Source organism: Equus caballus, chromosome 1 (genome assembly GCF_041296265.1).
Source record: "Equus caballus isolate H_3958 breed thoroughbred chromosome 1, TB-T2T, whole genome shotgun sequence".
NCBI classification, from domain to species: Eukaryota; Metazoa; Chordata; class Mammalia; order Perissodactyla; family Equidae; genus Equus; species Equus caballus.
Window position 1 is genome coordinate 157,361,871 of NC_091684.1, and position 17,758 is coordinate 157,379,628.

The 17,758-nt window shown below is 55.5% G+C and overlaps 1 protein-coding gene across 6 annotated transcripts in view; it reads right to left on the reverse strand.

Moving 5' to 3' along the window:
- Positions 1-17,758, reverse strand: part of DUOX1 (dual oxidase 1) — a 36,321-nt gene that overhangs the window by 3,912 nt on the left and 14,651 nt on the right. For 2 of the 6 annotated variants that reach the window (XM_023618361.2, XM_070237306.1), the window contains 17 exons: positions 15,545-15,770; positions 15,188-15,281; positions 14,734-14,909; positions 12,754-12,823; positions 12,201-12,326; positions 11,513-11,691; positions 10,945-11,175; positions 10,280-10,379; positions 9,987-10,036; positions 8,431-8,558; positions 5,052-5,205; positions 4,404-4,636; positions 3,998-4,156; positions 2,707-2,862; positions 2,336-2,464; positions 1,453-1,618; positions 831-1,070 (listed from right to left, as the gene is read on the reverse strand). In XM_023618361.2, coding sequence (XP_023474129.1) covers positions 1,496-1,618; positions 2,336-2,464; positions 2,707-2,862; positions 3,998-4,156; positions 4,404-4,636; positions 5,052-5,205; positions 8,431-8,558; positions 9,987-10,036; positions 10,280-10,379; positions 10,945-11,175; positions 11,513-11,691; positions 12,201-12,326; positions 12,754-12,823; positions 14,734-14,909; positions 15,188-15,281; positions 15,545-15,770 — 2,334 coding nt within the window. In that variant the 3' untranslated portion in view covers positions 831-1,070; positions 1,453-1,495. Of the gene's footprint in view, positions 1-830; positions 1,619-2,335; positions 2,465-2,706; positions 2,863-3,997; positions 4,157-4,403; positions 4,637-5,051; positions 5,206-8,430; positions 8,559-9,986; positions 10,037-10,279; positions 10,380-10,944; positions 11,176-11,512; positions 11,692-12,200; positions 12,327-12,753; positions 12,824-14,733; positions 14,910-15,187; positions 15,282-15,544; positions 15,771-17,758 lie in introns of those variants that run through there. The other 4 variants (XM_070237295.1, XM_001502679.5, XR_011426840.1 and 1 more) reach the window with 3 other exon arrangements.

The following is a 17,758-nucleotide window of genomic DNA, read 5'->3' on the forward strand; positions in this document are numbered from 1 at the left end:
CCTGGGGCCCAGCGCCCGGGATGCCCACGGGGCTGCCGGGCGGAGCTGCTGTCCAACCACTCCAGGCCCGCCCTCCCGCTCCCATGGGCAAGGGGAACAGCAACTCCCCGACTGCTGAACACACACTCTGGGGGCACTGCTGCCCGGGGGGGGGGGGGGGGGGGGGGGCAGTCTGAGGACCGCCTCCAGAACCCACATCTGCAACTCCCAAGTGTGAAACATGGGACTCTGGATTTTCTAATCCAATCGCTATTTTATCGAAATGGAGGATATGTGATCTGACAAATGTAAGAAATTCCCTCATAGAGGGTTGCCCTATCTTGAAGTAGACTTGGAGGGCATTCAGTCATTTTGCAGCTGAGAAAACAGAGGCCCAAAGAGGTTAGGTAATGTGCTCATCTGTCTCCTCGTTGTCATCTCCCCACCTGGAAGGCCATGTAGGCACAGGTGCTCAACTGTCCCGTTGCTCAGAGAAAGGCTGGGAGAGCTGCAGTCCTGGGGCAAGCCAGGGAAACTCTGGCTCCCTGTAGGTTCCTGCTGTGTCCCCACCTCCACTCCCCTTTGTCCCAGCCCACCTTCTCTCTCTGCCCCTCCTGATCAGGCTTCAGAAGCCCCACACTAGCCACCCTGAGAGGCTCTCTGTCAGGAGGGGTGCACCTGAGCCCGGAAAGGGGTCTCCAGCTGGGGCACGGCCTTGTGCGGGTTCCTTTATTCAGTGGATACTGGCAAGTTCAGAGAGAATGTCTGCAGCAGCCTAGGTTAGCTGGCTGGGTGAGTGACTTCCTCTGCCAGTACCCACCCCATCCTGGGGCAGAATAAAGAAACCCAAAGAGCAGGAAAGTGGTTTATTTGTAAAGGAGACTATCGGGGCAGGAATAGGTGAGAAGGGCTGAGGAGCACCACATAGAGATTGGGCCAGGTTATGACTATAGGACGTTTAAAAACAGGAGAGAGAAGATCAATTGTGCTGTTAGACCGGGGTGCCGAGGGGGTTCCTGTAAGTTGCTCTCTGTGGGTCCAGCCTCTACCCCACTCCAAGGCATTTGCCAGCCCTTTAGCAGTGGGGAACCCTGTGGGGAGGGGGAGGTTTTAGGGAAGGGCTTCTAAGATGCCAGCATCTGTGCCCCTACTTCCTTAGGCTCACAGCCCCCATACACACACACACACACACACACACACTACTTGTCCGCTCATCTTTTGAGTTTTTCCCTTAGTTTGGAAAAAGAGTTGTCACTTTGCCCCAAAGCAATAATAGCTCTCCTACCTCCCAACCTCTAGTCTCCAGACAGTGCCTCCCACTTCTCCAGGTTGAGACATTCTGGGCCTGGGAGGTCCCTGAACCCACATGGGTGACTGACCATGGCCACCTGGATCAAGGTGGAGAGGTGGGAATGGGGAGAAGGCTGACGGAGGCAGAAACCGGAAGTACAGAGGTGAGGTGCAGGCCCAAACCTCTGCTCAGCTGGGCAGTAGGTGGAGCCCCTGGGCAGGAGGCCTAGAAGTTCTCATAATGGTGGGAGAAATGAGTCCGGTCCTGCCTGTTGATGAGCTGACAGGCTTTTTCCACATTCTTGGTCATGCCAGGGGGGCCGCAGCTAAACACCCCGATCTTCCTGACCTGTTGTGGGAGGAAGAAGTCAGGGCTAGCTTAGTGTTCAGAGAGAGGGCTAGCTCAGTGTTCAGAGGGAGGGCTAGCTCAGTGTGCGTGTTAAAGACCAGCAAGAGTCCTTGGTGAGGGCTCATTCCGTGTTCCTGAGGAAGGTTTGCTTCCTACCATCCATGGTGAGGGTTGACTCTGTTTCTAAGTCTAGCTCAATTTTGGTAGATTTGCTCTCTGTGGGTCTAGCCTCTACCGCCTCCAAGGCATATGCCAGCTTCAAGTGCAAAATCGGTGTTTCTAATAGGGGCCAGGTTAATCAATGTTCAAGTTGAGGGATAGCTTAGTGTCTCAATGAGGGCTAGCCCAGTATTCATGAGAGTAGTGGCTAGCCCAATGTCCATGGTGAAGATGAGCTCAGGGTCCAGGGTGAGGGCTGGCTCAGTATTAATGGTAAGGGCAGCTTGGAGTTTATCGTGGGGACTAGCTCAATCATTGAGCTCTTCCTTCTGGACAAGGCGTCATGGCTTCAGAAGTAGCAACTCTCTGTCACCTGCCTCCCCCTTTAGCTCAGGGTGATCCCCACTTCTCCTTGTCCATTCCATTACCCCGCCAATCTCCCAGGGGATGGGTGCTCATGAGCAATCAATTCTTTCCCTGAGGGAGCAGGTTTGGGAGCTTTGCTCAGACCCAAGATGATAAAGGTGAAGAGAACCTGGATATGAGGTAGGGACTGACCTGTGGGTGGACCTCCTGCAGGGAGTTGAAGAAAGGCTCGAAGGGGGGGCGACCGAAGTGGGTGATGGAGCGCAGGCCTGTGAACAGACTCCGGTTCAACACCTTCTGGAAGTGCCGCTCACAGATGTACTGGGGGCAGAGGGGAAGGTCAGGTCAAGGACAATTAGGGTCAGTGCCTAGCCCAAGCCAGCCTGCAGCTCAGGAGACAGAGACTGGGGTGGGGAGGAAGCTGGAGGCTGAGGATATAGGCCACCAGCTCTGTGCTTCCTGCCAACTGAACCTGGCTGTCTGCCCATCTACCCTGGCCATCCTGCCTTGCCCTGCCAACCACACACCCACTGAGCTGCCCTGCCTGGCCGGCCCTGACGTACCAGCATGGTGGTCCTCAGGTCGAACTTCTCAGCCAGCTGGGTGATGTAAATGTGCACGGACACCAGGTCCTGGCAGTCATTCTCCTCCACCTCCCGGATGATGTCAGCCAGCCACTCAAACTGCCGCTGGGTCCGTGTCACCCAGATGAAGTAGATCTGGGGACACATAGCTGGAGCTTAGGACCCAGCTCATCTCAGGCTCCCTCCATCTGAGGGATCTCCACACCAGTAGACCTCTTCTGGTCTCGGCCAACTTGTGCCTCTCTCCCCCCAGACAGCCTGGGGAGATGGAGTATGTGGGGCTACAGGGCCAGGCTCTGGGGTAGGAGATGGAGTTGCCGCAGGACATGGAGAGGTGGGTGTGAAAATAGCTTGGGGCGATTAGAAAGGACCCTTGTCAAGTGAGCTGAAGGTCTGAGGGGGTGGGAAGCAGCTTTTTCGTTCTGAGCCTACCCTGCCACTCCCTCCAGTGGGTCCTCCTCAGGCTTCGAAGCTCCCACCCAAACTTAGCCCAGAAAGAGAGGGTCCCACCAAGGGTGTGTCACAGAACAGCCTCAGGGAAGACCCAGCTGACTACCTGGAACAGATAAGAATGGGCTCAAAGAGAGATGAGAGGGATGGAAGCCCCCCTGGGGGGACCCATCTCCAGCTTCTGATGGGGAGAAGTGGGGCGGTGTGGGTTAAGGAGCAGAGGCAGAGCTGGCGCTGCCAGAGGAGCAGGGGAGCTGTCTGTCACCCTCCAAATGCTGACAGCATATGGGTTAGGCCTCTGCCTGCTGCATTCCTGCGCCCCTGACTCACCTGCCAGGCCCAGAGAAACAGGCAGGGGCCTGCCACCAGGTCCAGGCTGGGGCAAAGGGGCCCACTGTAGAGGGGGCCTGAGGGCCTGGGCTGTGTTCCTGGAGCCAACCCAGCCCCCAGCCCTGCCTCGCCCCTCTTCTCCTCTTCCCCTTGAGAGCAGAGTCAGTTTCGCTTCTGCCCCACCCCACGGGTGCCCTCCCTCTCCCAGCCCAATAGTGCTTCAGTGCTGGCCTCCTCTGTAAGAAGGGGGAAGGACTCTGAGAAGCAACTCCTATGTAGGGTGCCCCATAACTGAGGGGAAAAGCCTGGAGGCATCAGCAAACCAACTCTGTCCTTTAGGGTCTGGAGATATTCTGACCACCCTGGGGTCGGGCCAATGTGGCCTTGTCCAGATCAGGGGGGCCAAGAACAGAGGCAGGAGAGACAGGCACAGGTGGACACAGTGATAGGGAGCAGGGGACATGGGCTGGCGGGAGGAGGGGGTACTCACCTTCTTACAGAACACTTGGCTGCTGACTGATGACTTGAAGACCAGGTCTTTGAGGATGGAGGCAAAGGGGGTGACCCCAATGCCCCCTCCCACCAGGACTGACACCTCAAACTTATGCCACTCCTGGTGGCCCTCTCCAAATGGTCCATCGAGGTACAGCTGCAGAGAGGGGAGTGGGTTTGAGTTAAGCTCAGCCACCACTATAGTTCTGAAGCCACAAATGGGAGGCAGGGAAAGGCAGTAGGTTTATGGAGTGAGGGGGAAGAAGGGGGTGGTGGTATTATCTAGAACAACCAGTCTTTGGAGGGGGGGAGGGAAGGAACACAGTGGGGAGTCTGATGCTGCAGGACCAAAGCCTGATAGGGGATGTGGGAACATGTGGTACATGTGGCCTGCGTCTGGGCACCTTCGGGTATCTGGCACAGCCGTTGCCCGTCAAGGGTGAGTAGATCTCCCTGAGGCGAGTGGTCCAGGGCCCCGCTGCCCGGATGTGCAGGCTGAGCGTGTCCTCATGGGGTGCAGAAGTCAGCGTGAAAGGGTGGTACTCAGTGGTCCCTAGAGCCAGGCAGGCGATCCGCACCCACTGTCCTGACTTGTACTCAAAGCCTTGGGGCCGCTGGAACTGCAGGTGGGTCACTCCTGAGGAGGGGAGGTAGGTGGGAGGCTGCTGTACTGAACCCAGTAACAATGTGGCCTCCAGAGAGTTCCCTCACCTGCAGCTGCAGCTCTGCTTCTGAAATATGACAGTGGAGGCCTCCCCCCATCAGAAGTCATTACCTCTCTGGGGCTGTGTCCACCCTGAGGAGGGGCCGGGGCTGGTGGTCAGCAGGGCAAGGGGTAGGCTGGCCTGGGCTGCTCCTCTTTCTGTTGTGAAAGAGGCTCAGGTCCCCGGGCAAAGAGCTTCTCTTACCAGCTCCCTTGTCCCTGCCACCCCAGGGCCCCTGCCAACTCCACTGGGCCAGGCCAGGAGATTGCAAGGTCCAGACTCTGCACGTGCCCTATCAGCTTGCTCAGTACCACCTATCTGGTCCCCTGACAGCCTCTGGGTCTGTACCTGATGGCAGCAGCTCCGCCTTCACTACGCTGATCTCCACCTTCTTCCGGCTCAGGCTCACCAGCTTGTCCCCAACATAGATTAGCGCCGGGACCAGGAAGAAGATGTGGAAACGGGGCAGCTGGATCAGAGCAAAGCTGCCGTGGATGATAAGCTAGATGGAGTGAAGAGTGGAGGTCAGACCCAGCCACATCCACAACAGGGTCCGAGGCCAGCTCGGGCCGTAGACCTCTGCCTCCTTCTCCCACTGCACATCTGATCCCTGCCTCACCGTGTGCCACGCTCCTTCCAGGTTCCCAAACCTAACCACTCCCCCATCCACAGTACTTTTGTTTCATCGTTCATTGACATGTTTGCTATTGTTTGCCCCACTGGACTATAGAAGGGGGGACCGTGTCCATCTTGTTTGCCACCATGCTCTCAGCTCCTAGCAGATTCTGCCTCGTACATGGGAGACACTCAATACCTGTTGAGTCGAAGAAGGAGTTTCTCCAACTTTTCCTCTCCCTTTGGAGACTAAGAACACCTCACCAGTCCCCCTTTTCCATAAATTAACTGACAGGTGTTGTCCAGCTCTGGTCCTTTCCCCAACAGGCTGGTCTCACATGGTCAGACACTACTTGCCCCCTTCCTTCCCACTCGCTTGCTCCTGAGTCAGCTCAGTCTGGCTCCCACCTCCACCTCTTCTCAGGACCTGCTCTCAGCTGGCCAAACCCTGAGGTATCCTTTCAGACCACATTCGCTCCCACCTTTGGCAGCCTGTGGCACTAGTGACCACCCACTCCTTGCCATGGCTGCAACAATGCTCTGCTGCTTCTCCCCCTTTCCCTCTGGGCTGCTCACTCCCACCTCCTGCACTGGCTCTGTTCCTTCTCCCACCTCCAATCCTGTTGTTGCCCAAGCCTGATTTCCTCACCCTCTGCTCGTCTCTTTCTACGCTTTCCCAACTCTCCCACATGGCACGGCCTCAATGGAGCCACAGTCCCTCGGCTTCAGCTGCAGCGGCACAGGTCCACCATGTCCGGCCACCACCGGGGGTCCTGTGGCCATCCGCAGCCAGGCCCGTCTCCTCCGTGTCCTGAATGTTCCATCATCATTCCCAGCCCTGCCCCTATGTTCAGGCCCTTCCTTCTACCTGGATGGCCTTTCATTTTCCACTCTGCCCTCTGTCACACCTTAGCTTCTCTCTCCTGAAGGCTTGGCCCAAGTCCCATCTTCTCCCCAAAGTCTTCGCAAACCAGTTTGGGGCAAATGAAACTGCTTTCCCTGAGCTCCTGTAGTATACTCTTGGAACACTTAGCTCACAATTAGTCCTATATTCTCTGCTCATTTTGATCAGTTCTCGTGTGTGGCACTTGTCTCTGCAGCAAATCCTAAGTTCCTGAGGGCAGAGCTCAGAGTCTTCCCCTCCTCTGCTGGGCCAAGCACAGAACTAGCACAGGCTAGACCCTCCGGAGATAACTGTGAAACTGAACTCTGGTTCCTCAGGCAGCTCTCCCTTCCCCCAGCCGAGTGCTCCTGGATTCTGAAGCCTCTCTCCAAAGGACTCACTTAAACCTCTCTGGGCTCTTCTCTGAACTGGCTCCCAGTTCCCCAAGTTTCTCTTTCATTGTGGAGCCCACGCCCACCCCCAAGGCTTCCTGAACATCCAATCAGGTTGAGAGCAATGTCAGGGTGACATCATACCCCTCTGTTTTATACTCCCCATTTGGTGTTGGCTCTACTTTTAAACCACAAAACTGCTGCAGACTCATGGCTGGCTGAGGAGCTGGAGAGCCGGAGGAACAGCCTGCCAGCTCAGCTTCTGCGAGCCCCACCCTCTCTGGCCTGGATCAGGGCCTGCACAACCTTCCCTAGGGTCTACTCCACATTAGGGTATTTGACTTGAAACTTCTCTTCCTGAAGTCAAGTGTAAATGGGAAAGAAGTGGTGGTCTGGCCCCCATCTCCCCCCAGGTGAGCCATTCCCAATCTGCCAGGGCTAGGACTGCCCAGCAGAAGGGCCTGTACCTTTCTGAGCTGCTGAGTTCCCTGCTGGCAGGAAGGGTGGCTCTGAACCCCAGTTATCCCCCAAACCCAGGAATAAATCAGAAAGGGGTCTTGGTCACAGGGAACCAGTCTGGCCCCTCTTCTGGGTGTCCCATCTAGCTCAAGGAAGCTGCTTTTTCACCAGGAATAAGAATATCATCTCCACCCCTAACAGAAACAGTAACCCCAAGGCTCCACCCATTATTGGGAAAATAGAGAGGGAAGGATTAATTAGCCACGGCTTCCAAAGAAGGGAGAGATTTCTTTGGAAACAAACATTAAGAGTTCTAGGAAATACCCTAAGCCAAGGCTGGGTAGTCATTTTCAGAACTGTGAAGTGCCAAGTCTCAGGCAAGGTGGAAACAGACCCCCCCACCTGTCAGTGAGGACAGAACTACACCTGAGAAGAGGCAGGGCTGACCACAGGCGCCAGCCTGACCCAGGCAATAGTGGACACTCTCCCTGTGTCTCAGGACAAGGGAGACCCCTGTGTCACCTGCCTGGAGCCAGGCGACAGAGAGGGCAGCTGTATGCGCTGTGCACTTCTTGAATGCTTGCAGCCAAGCTATCATCAGTGGGGACATCAGGGCCTTAAGACTTGGTTTAGCTTCTCAACAAGGCCCTGGGGGTGCACTTTGGGGAACTGCCTGTGTCCGTAAGGAAGGCAGGCCAGGCAGAGCCATGACACAGGGGCACAGATCGGAGTCAGCTCTGGAACTAGCCAGCTGAAGCAGCTGATGTCAAAGCCAGGGAAGAGTGAAGGGAGCAGGACAGGAAAAGGGAGAGAATGGGAAGGATGGGAGGCAGGAGCCCAGGTTACCAAGGAAAGGGGACAAGTTGAATGTTAACAATCCATGTCATCAACAGTCCAAGTAAAGACATTTTGAGCAAGCTCATTAACTTTAGAGGTGGCACTTAGCTGGGTGGGGTGGCTAACACCCCAGAAAACAGGATCAGAACAAAAATGGCAGAACTCAGTAAAGATAGGTTTCTCTCAAAAACGGTGATGCTCCCTTGACTGTAGGCAGTCCAGGCAGGAGCCCAAAGCAGCCATCTAAAGTAGGGAAAGACTGGCTGGGTAGAAATGATGTGGGGGTGTCTGTGAAGAACACAGATCAGCCTGGTAGGGCTACCACCGCAAAACCCATGGCAGGGAGTCCATCTCCCAAGTGTCACAAACTGGGCTCAGTCTACTTGAGAGCCCGTTCCATAACCCCATCTTTTAAGTGAGAAGTGAAGAGGATACTTGAAATAACTAAGGGGACAGGGAGCTGATGTCTCAGCCCTCACTGGCCCCCTGGGATTGCCCTACCCAGACCCCGCTAGCCTGCCTCAGAGCTGAGAGCCCTCACCAGGATGTAGAGCAGGATGTAGAGGTGGTGGGTCAGCCAGAAGCCCCGGAAGCTATGGCGGCGGAAGTGGTGGGAGGCGAAGACGTACATGACGGCCAGGACCAGGAGCAGCACGACCCCCGTTAGGCCTGCAAAATAAACATGGGGTAGAGGGCAGAGGAGCAGGGCTATTCTGAGGCTGCCAGAGGTCAGGGTCCCCTTTCCACTCCACTGTCCTATGAGGGAGTGGGGAAGCCCAGAACCGCCTTCTGTTCCTCTCTCCCCACACGACTGATTACAGGTACATTTCATCTCAACAGATCCTACACATCCTTCATAGACCTTGTCATGATGTTGTTTTTCAAGCACCTGCGTCATTATTTGTTTTGTGTCTGTCACTTTCCTGACTCTCAGGTCCACAAGTATAGGGACGAGGCTAAGCTAGTTCACCACTGAATCCTAGTGCCTAGTGTAGGGCCTGGCACACCACGGGCCTTCTATAAATGTGTGCTGAATAAACGCATGTACGGGGTGTCTATTCTGGCCCCTCTAGGTTAGACTCTGGACACTGCAGGCCCTGCCCTCATGGAGCCAAGGCTTGATCTGTGTCCCTACAGCAGTCCACCTGGCTGCTCCAGCACACAGCATGAGCACTGGCACCATGAGTGAGGGAGTGAGACCACCACAGCCCCCTGCATCCAGCCGGGAGTTGGTGGGGGGACCTCTCTTCTCACCAGGGATCCTAGGGCTGGGGTACACAGAAGGGCAATGCTGAAGCCAGGGTGGGAATGCAGGGACCAGAGAATGGCCCCTCAGCTGATCAAGGAGGAGACAGGCGGAAATCAGGAAGATTAGAGCCCTGCGGTATGGAAAAGCAGAGGTTAAGAAGGGATCTAACCAAAGCCTGTAATGTCCTGACCAGAGAAGAGCGCATCAGCACAGCCTTATCCGCTAAATCCCAGCGCACAGGAATTAGCAAGCACTCTCTGAAGTTCAAAGCAGATCGTTTCAGGATTAAAAAAATAAGAAAAACCATGCTGTATTTCACAGAGAGGAGCGAGTGTAGAAAAAGTGTTACCCCAAGGACGGAACAAACTGAAAATAGAAATAGGTTCAAGAAGTGTTTGAACAGATTCACAGCTAATAGCTCTAAAGTGAGTGATTACGAGGAGTTAGGAAAATGCCCCTAAACAGCCCTTGTCGAGACAGAGTACAAGGGGGGCGGGGCTCTGCCTGGCTTGACAAAGAGCCTGGTCCCTCCCCCATGCAGCTGGGGCACAGTATCCCTCAAAGGCGCTGTCATGGCAGGTGTGTGTGTTGGAGGGTGGAGGGGGTCCACTCCCATTCCACAGAGGGAGGAACTTGTTCAGAGTTGGGATGGGAGGCCAGCCAAGCTCCTGAGAGAAGGACTGGAAAACATCTCCTACTGCCCAGGAGAGTCCTCAGGGCTCCAGGGCAAAGCCCGGCTCAGCGTGAGAGCCAAGTGAGTGCGCCTGGGCTGCCCCGTGGCAGACAGAACCCAGAGCCTGGAGCTCAGAACCGGGCCCAGAAATTCATGGAGCAGCGAGGGCTCTCACCTGGCACGGTCTGGAAGAACCACCAGTAATACTTCTGGGGGAACTCAGACCTGCGGGGAAGAGAAAGCAAGGAAGGATCCTGAGAGATGTCTGGGACTTCCAGAAAGGACCGTCCAGAGGAGGCACCCAACCCAACCACCAGTCTCCCTTTCTGTCGACTTGGGACCGGGGGCTCAGGCTGGTCATCGTCTGTCCTATCACCTGGAAGGTGACACTCTCTTCTGAGCCAAGCGAATCTGCCTCTTTCCACCTGCAAAGAATCCCCTCCCCCCACCACACACACACACACTCACCCGTTGTTGTGGAAGAGGCCAGGGAAGAGGCAGGAGAGGACGCTGAGTGGGCTGATGGAGAACAGGTACACATTCACCACATGGCCTGCACTGTGTAAGACTAAGGAAGACCAAACAAGGTGGGAGTGAGCCTGGGGGCAGCCTGGTGGGGGTGCTCAACCCACTCAACCCAAGGAGGAGGACAGCAGCCAGCCAGAGTTGGGGGCCTGAAGAAGGGTCCTAGTGGTCTGGACTTCTGATCTCTAATGGACTTCTTGTTCTCCCCATGGCCTGTATACACACCATCCATGAACACAAACCACATGAGTCTGAAATTATACCATTAGAAGGTCACTCCTTTGGTTTCTGTCACAGAATTATGGTTTAAAATGTAAAAACTGGGAGAGATCACACATTATGTACACTCACTCTGGGGTGTTAGTAACTCATCATTTGGAGGCTGGCACGGTGGCCTTGAAAGTGTGGGAAGAGGCACTGGTGGGGCAGTGAGGGGCTCCTGGGCCTACTTCACACCACTGCCGGGGCCACCTCCATCCTTATGAGAAGGACATCCCAGACTTACACTCAAGTTAAGTGCAGGTAGAGAGGAGGGGGCTCTCATGAGAGGGGAAGCCAGCAGGGGGCAGGAGGACATGGGAAGAATCCCAGGGACTCCCAGGTCCTGCCTGTGAGGACGATGGCAGTGGAGGCAATGAGGCGATGGAAGTCCACGGCGGCGTCGAAGGGCACGTAGCGGTTGAGGAAGGTCTCTCGCAGGAAGGTGATGAGGTTGCGGCACATGGTGAGCAGGATGTAGGAGTACATGAAGGAGATGCTGGCAGCCGTGCCCCGCGAGAGGATGATGCCCACACGGGTGGTGTCTGTGATGCCCATGTGGTGAGCCGCAAAGGCATAGTCTGCGGAGCGGCCCAGGCAGGTAAGCTGGGAGCCCCGCAGAGGACAGAGCGCTGTTGACGGACGTCAACCGCAGGGCCTGGCTCGCCACCACTTACAACGCGCCTCCCCGCAGTCTCCATTCCAGCGGGCTCCAAGCATCCGGAGCAGGCCTTGCCCCCAAGGCTGTAGCTTATTGCAAGCCCTGCCCCCAGCATGCGACACTCACCGTAGGCCTCGCCCCCCAGGGCTGTCGCTTATTGCCAGCCCCGCCCTGGGGCTGCCTGTCACTCACCGCAGGCCCCAGCCCCAGGGCTATCAATTACCGTAAGTCCTGTCCCCCCTGCGGCTGTCACTCACAGTAGGCCCTCTCTAGGAAAAGGCCCCCCGCGATGGCGTAGAACACGGCAACGCAGCCAATGTGGCGCCGGTAGTTCTCGATGAAGCGCTTGAACTGCTGCACCGTCTGGTGGCGCCGGCTGCGTTGAAACTTCTCTCGGTGAGCCTCGGTGAACAGGAGGGGCTGGAACGACGTTACCCTGGGAGACAGGAAGCCTTGGCTCTGGGCTAAGGACCCAACGCTAGTGCAGCCCTGCTCCCCAGAGGGGAAAAAAGGGCGTCAAGTTACTCAAACCAAGCAGGATTCAGACCCCAAAGGTTATACCACATTCCTTAAGCCGGCTGTTAGTGTAGGGACAGCCTCCGAAGTGGTCATCAGTAGCTCCCAGCTCCTACCAGTTCTCATCCTTTTACTGGAGGCTCAAAGGACACCTCCTCCTGGAAGCCTCCCTGACCTCCCAGGCAGAGGTGAGCACTTCCTTGAGTTCTGAAGCCCCTTGCTCTTACTACTAGTATAACATTCCTCAGTAGGACATTGTAATTATCAATGTACCAGACTATCTCATCAGACTGTGACATTCTTGGGCAAGAACTATTCATCCTGCCTGCACCCCCAGTGCTTAGCACAGTGCCTGGCACCATAGAATCAATGTATGCATGCCAAGGAGATGGATCAACTGCCTGGGCCAAAGGGGAGGAGCAGGCGTACTTCTTGCCAAACCTCCGTCGAATCTCCTGGGGAGGGTCTATGTCCATGGGGCACTGCAGTCTCTGTGGTGTCAGCTCCACCTCAACGTCGCTGCGGGGATAACGACCACTCACTCTGGGAGAGGGACTAGAACAGGAATGCGGGAGACAGGACCTTGGCCACCTGAGCCACGTGGTCCACTGCTGCCCCTGGTCTGCTTCCAGACCCCCTCTGTGGAGGAAGGGTCAGAGCTCTCAGCCAGGGGACAGCAGGATTCCCTCAGAGACCTAGCGAGAGAATGAGTGGGATCCTGGGGGTCCCAGCCAAGGCCGTCACATACAGCTGTGCCCTTCCCAAGGGCATCTGGCCGAGGCAGCAGGTGAGTGCTGAAATCCAGCAGGCTCTCTGCTTTCCCTGGTGCAGGGCTGTCTGCCCAGAGTAAGGAGTGCCTTTTTCTAATTTGCATGAAGGTAATGCATGGGCTGGGGGGACCCTGATCCCACTCATTCTGGGAAGAGAAAAGGCAACTCCCCAACCCCAGCCCTCCCTCCAACATTCCCAGTTGAGGGCTCACCAGATCTTCTCCTGGCTGATATAGGAGGCTCTCCGGCAGAAGTCCTTGATGACTTCAGGCACCTGCACTCCTGCAACGCAGAGCTGGGCTAGGGAGCAGCTCATGGCCCAGAGCCTGGGAGGACCCAGCTCAAAGGCACAGCACCCACCCCAGGTCCAGACACTGTAGGGGATCCCTGGCCAGTACCCTGCCTCTGAGTGCCCCAGCCTCAGCCCGTGTCCCCAGTGTGAGCTCGACCCAGCCACGGGTGGGTCGGGAGAAGGCCTGAAACAAAGTTGGCCAGCCAGGCTCCCCTGAGTGTGTTGTGTGTCCACCTTCAGTCCCACTCCTGGGACTGGTATCAGTTTTATGGGGTAGGTAGAGGGCAGGAACTATATGCAACCTGCCTGCCAAGACCATTCTGCCGCAAAAATCCTGCGAAAGACCCTCCTGCTTAAACCCTCCCAGGGGTTAAATATAGAATCTAGGTGGTGTGTATATGGGAGATCGCTAAAAAATTCTTTCCACTTTTCTGTATTGAAATGTTCACAATAAAATGTCGGGGTCGTGGGGAACCCTCCCAGGAGCCGCCCATTGTTCCCTGTCTGGGCTGAGCACTGATGGGCAGGGCAGGACTGAGCTGCAAATCCAGGTTCTCAAGGAGGCCTGGGAATCTCCAGGTCACTTCCAAGTGCTAAACCAATTCCGAAGATGACCCTGTTCTAGAGCCCAGAGGCAGAAAGAGAGCAAGCTGAACTGAATGAAATCAGAGTGTTAAAACAAAGTATAGATGTCTATCCTCTCAAACGGTTCAGCAAACGGCAAATGTGGCAACATGGTAACCAATGGCAAATCTAGGTGAAGGGTAAAGGGACACTCCTAGTATCATTTTTGTACATTTTCTGCAGGTTTAAAATGTTTCAGAGTAAAATTTGGAGGAAACAACAAAGCACAACAATGAAAAGCAAAACAAAAGAGTATTCAATGCTGTCTACTTAATCCTCATTCCTCAAGCCTGGTCCTCTCCTTCCCCCAGGGGCTGGATGTCCCGGACTCTGGCCCGGGTTTCCTTCCAGGCACCTGTCCTGCTCTGCCCTCAGGCCCAGGTGCCCACTGCCCTGGCAGCCTGGGAAAGGTGGAAGCTGCAGAATCAGGAGGGCTGGGTCTGCACTCTCCCAACTCCACCCTCCACCCCTGCCCCTTCCCACCCGCCTCCTGCCCCACAGAGGCCCAGCTGTGTCTTGTCTAACTCGCCCCTCTGCCCCATCTGGGCTGCTCAGCTCCCCCAAATTCTCATAATCCTGGGAGGAGCTGGGTTTGGTCTCAACATGTCCCAGTGAGAATCGAGAACTGTGAAGACACTATAACAGCTCGGAGCAGGCCACAGACAGTCCTCCTGCCTGCTAGCAGCCCCCTCCTCACTCTGACTCTAGCCCCCACCCACCTGAGTCAGACACAGGTGGGGCAGGAAGTAGGGGGAGGGACAACAGAAGTGTGTCTCCACGCACTCAGGAAACATTTACTGAGCTCTGCTCCAGAGCATAAAGTGACAAAACCAGAGCACCCCCCATGACAGGACACCCCAGCTGAGGTGGGTGTGGTCCAGGTAGGGCTGTAACGAGGAGGCAGTTCCCCCCCTGCCCTGGGCACCAGCCATAAAGGCCTTCGACAAAGAAGCAGAATTCCAGCTGCCATCCCCCATCCTCTCCTGATGCTGCCCACCCCACCAAAAAGGGCAGCATGAGCACTTTTGGGGGCCCCAGGCACTGTTGCCTTCTTGGGCCCCTTCTTCCATTAAAAAAAATTGTATCTTACAATTATGTTGATATAAAGAATATAATCCAGGCTGAATACGTTCTTACATATTTATTATCTTCCTTCTTTTCTTTGGACTTTAAAAGAAATTAAAACATTTCTGTGGGCTCCTAAAAGTATGCCGTCCCTAGGTATGTACCTGCTGTGCCTAAGGGATAGTCAGCCCTGCCCCCTGGGCCACCCCACCTTTGACGCAGAGCTGTGTGAAGCGGAGCTCACTGTCGTGGTCCCGCAGCATGAAGTGGAAGTCCTCCCATGTCAGCTCCTCCTTGTCCTGGAAGCCGGACTCCCGGAACATGGACTCCACCACCTCAGCCAACTGGTCCTTGGACAGGCAGTTGTTGGAGATCTCAATGAAGGACCTGGGGCCGGGGGGAGGGGAACCATCAAGGCCTGATAAGGGGCCTGGGGCCTAGATACAAGGGCCCACTGGCTATCCCACCAGGTGGTCAGAGCCCACATGGGAGGGCCTCCACTGGCCAAATCCCAAGCCCCCTCCTAGTCACAATGGTCTCTAGCTGTATGGGTGAGAGGAAGAGGCCTCTGCTCTTTATCCTCCTGCTCCCTCCTTCATGTCCCACCTCTTTTCCCCGGCAGTCCCTGTTCTGGCCCATTCTCCTGGCTGTCCCATAGAACCAACCTCAGCATCCTGATGAACTCATCCTTGGAAATGAGACCATTCCCATCAAAGTCGTACATGCGGAACATAAGGCGAGACTTCTCCTCAGGGGATCCTGGGAGAAGGACGATCCCATGAGAGCCCCAGCTCACCTGCCCAAACCCCAGACTGGCCAGAAGGGGCCTCACACTAGTGTGACCCACTGCTGGACACAGCAAGGAGTGTCTCTGCTTCCTGACCCCTGCCTGGGCACTCCCAGATGTCTGCCGTGGTTGGACACCTGTGGTTGCCCATCTCCAACAGGTCAGCTACACTCCAGGCTCTGTCTCCAGCCCCTTCCATCTTCTCCTATCTGGACAATCACTCCCTCCTCCCCACCTTTCATGAAGACCACCAGGATGTCCAGGAACTCCCGGAAGGACAGGTAGCCATTGCCGTCTTTGTCAGCCAGAGAGAACATGGACTCCACAAACATGTCCTGGGGCTTGAGGCCCAGGGACTCCGCAAACTCGGCCCTGCTCAGTTCACACGTCAGGGCCTCCCGCACCTTCTGTGACGAGTCCAGGGGCAGGGTCCCTGCATCCGCCTGGTTGATGTCCAGTACCTGCACTCGAGCAGGAGCAGAGGGAGGGCGAGAAGGGGACAAGGCTTCCTTGACTTGAAGGCCAGTTGAGGCTCGTAGGAGTCTCCTTTTAAGGTGTTTGCCCAGTACCCCGACCCCTAAGCACTACCCTAGCAGCCTTGTGGGTGGTCCCTGGGGCCATTTGTTCTACAGCCCCCTGGCCCTTTGCGTTAGCTGATTGCACCAGGGATGCACACTTGACCCAAGCAGGAGATCTGGAATTGGGACTGAGACGTCTTAGGTCTGTGTTGACCTGAGCGAAAGAAAATAGAAGTTGTGGCCCACCCTGTTCCTCCAAGTGCTCAGACGCAGAGGCACAGAGAAAACGGAGGCAGCCTAAGAGAGGAGTGGCCTTGTTTGCTGACAGCTTTCCCCTTCCCGGTCCCTTCCAGGCCAGGTCACAGTCCTCCCTTTGGAATTCCAGAAACACCACTGTATCCTCAGAGTCAACTAACCCTTTGTCAATGCCAGCTCGTGTGGGTTTCTCTTACTTACATCCAAAGGAGTTTTGACTGAGAAAAAGCCTCAGCTGGGGAAAGGGGAATTCTCATCATGGGCCATCTTCAGCTTACCCAGGGGTTGCGCCAGCATGAGGAGAACAGACAGCGAGGGAAGCAGGCAGGCCCCAGGCCACAGCACCTGTCTTTCTTGCCTGTCAACTGGGGCCCGCTAGTCCAAGCCTGGCTACAGTTTCATGAGGTAAATCTTGTTGCTTCAGACAAGGTTCTTCCATGGAAAAAGCCGGGGGCGGGAGGCAAGAGACACAGGTTCATGTCCCAGCTCCGCCACTTGCTTGCTACGTGACCTCAGGCAAATCTCTTCAGTCATCTGGCATTCATTTCCTCATCCGCCCTACTTATCTCACAGGGTTATTGTGAGAATCAGCAAGAGAGGTTGTGTGGAAATGTTTTGAAAGCTGAAAGCACTGTGCAAATAGAAACGATTGGTAGCACACCGTCACCCTCAGCACAGGGAGTCCCCATAGCCCTCATGGATGCTGCACAGAGCGGAGGTGTCCAGTTCCTGTCCGGGCCCTGGCAGTGAGTCACCCCAGCGGGGGGTCCCTCCATTCTACTGACACTCAAGTTCAACTTGTTTGAGGAGTAAGTGAAATAAGTCACGTGCCTGGCCAGTAAATGACCATTAAATGGTAGCTTCCCTCATGCATCCTCTCCCCAGCCAGCCAACCCTGCTCCTTTTCAAACATTAATTTTTTGCCTTTCTACTGAGCACCTCTGCTCAGTCCTTCCTGCTTCTCTCTTCTGAGGCAAAATCTTTCCAAATTTTTTTGAGTCCTTGCCAAATCTCACCTCCGCCATGACCTTACTCCAGCCTGAAGCCTTGCTACCTTCTCTGAACTGCTAGATCACTTATTTCCGGCATCACTTCTGTAGTCGCCATTCTTTGCCGGTTATCTTCCTTTCTGTGAATGTCCCATCTTGCCGGTGGGATGATAAATTCCTTCAGGGGGGCCCATGCTGTATTTATCTTCTATCTCCCAAGCTTCTCTCCACTGTTCTGCTCCCAGGCTGCCTTTATTTTCGTGCCAGAGAAGGACTCAAGTCCTTGCATTTCTCTTTCTGTCTTGCTTCCCCTCATCCTCCCAATAGCTCTCAGAAGTTGCAAGGTGGGCACTAATGCCCCATGGAGTCTCTGGCAGTGGCACTCCCTCAAGGACGGGCTCTCGCTGCCCCACACTGCCTGTCTCGCCCTAGGTTTCTGCAGCCTTTTGGGCAGGATGAAAAGAGTGAGGGCAGAAAGCCTGGACAGCTCTGAGGAGAGAGATAAGCGACATGCAGATAAACCTCTTCCCCAGCATCGATCGCCTCCCAGGAGCCTCATGGATGGGGGCAGCGGGATAGGGATGGGGGCAGGAGCATCTCTTTACAGAAAGGTCAGGCCACCTGGCCAAAATCACAGTAGAGTTGATTCTTAGCTGAGAACTCAGGGCTTCTGACTTCCCCTGGAGT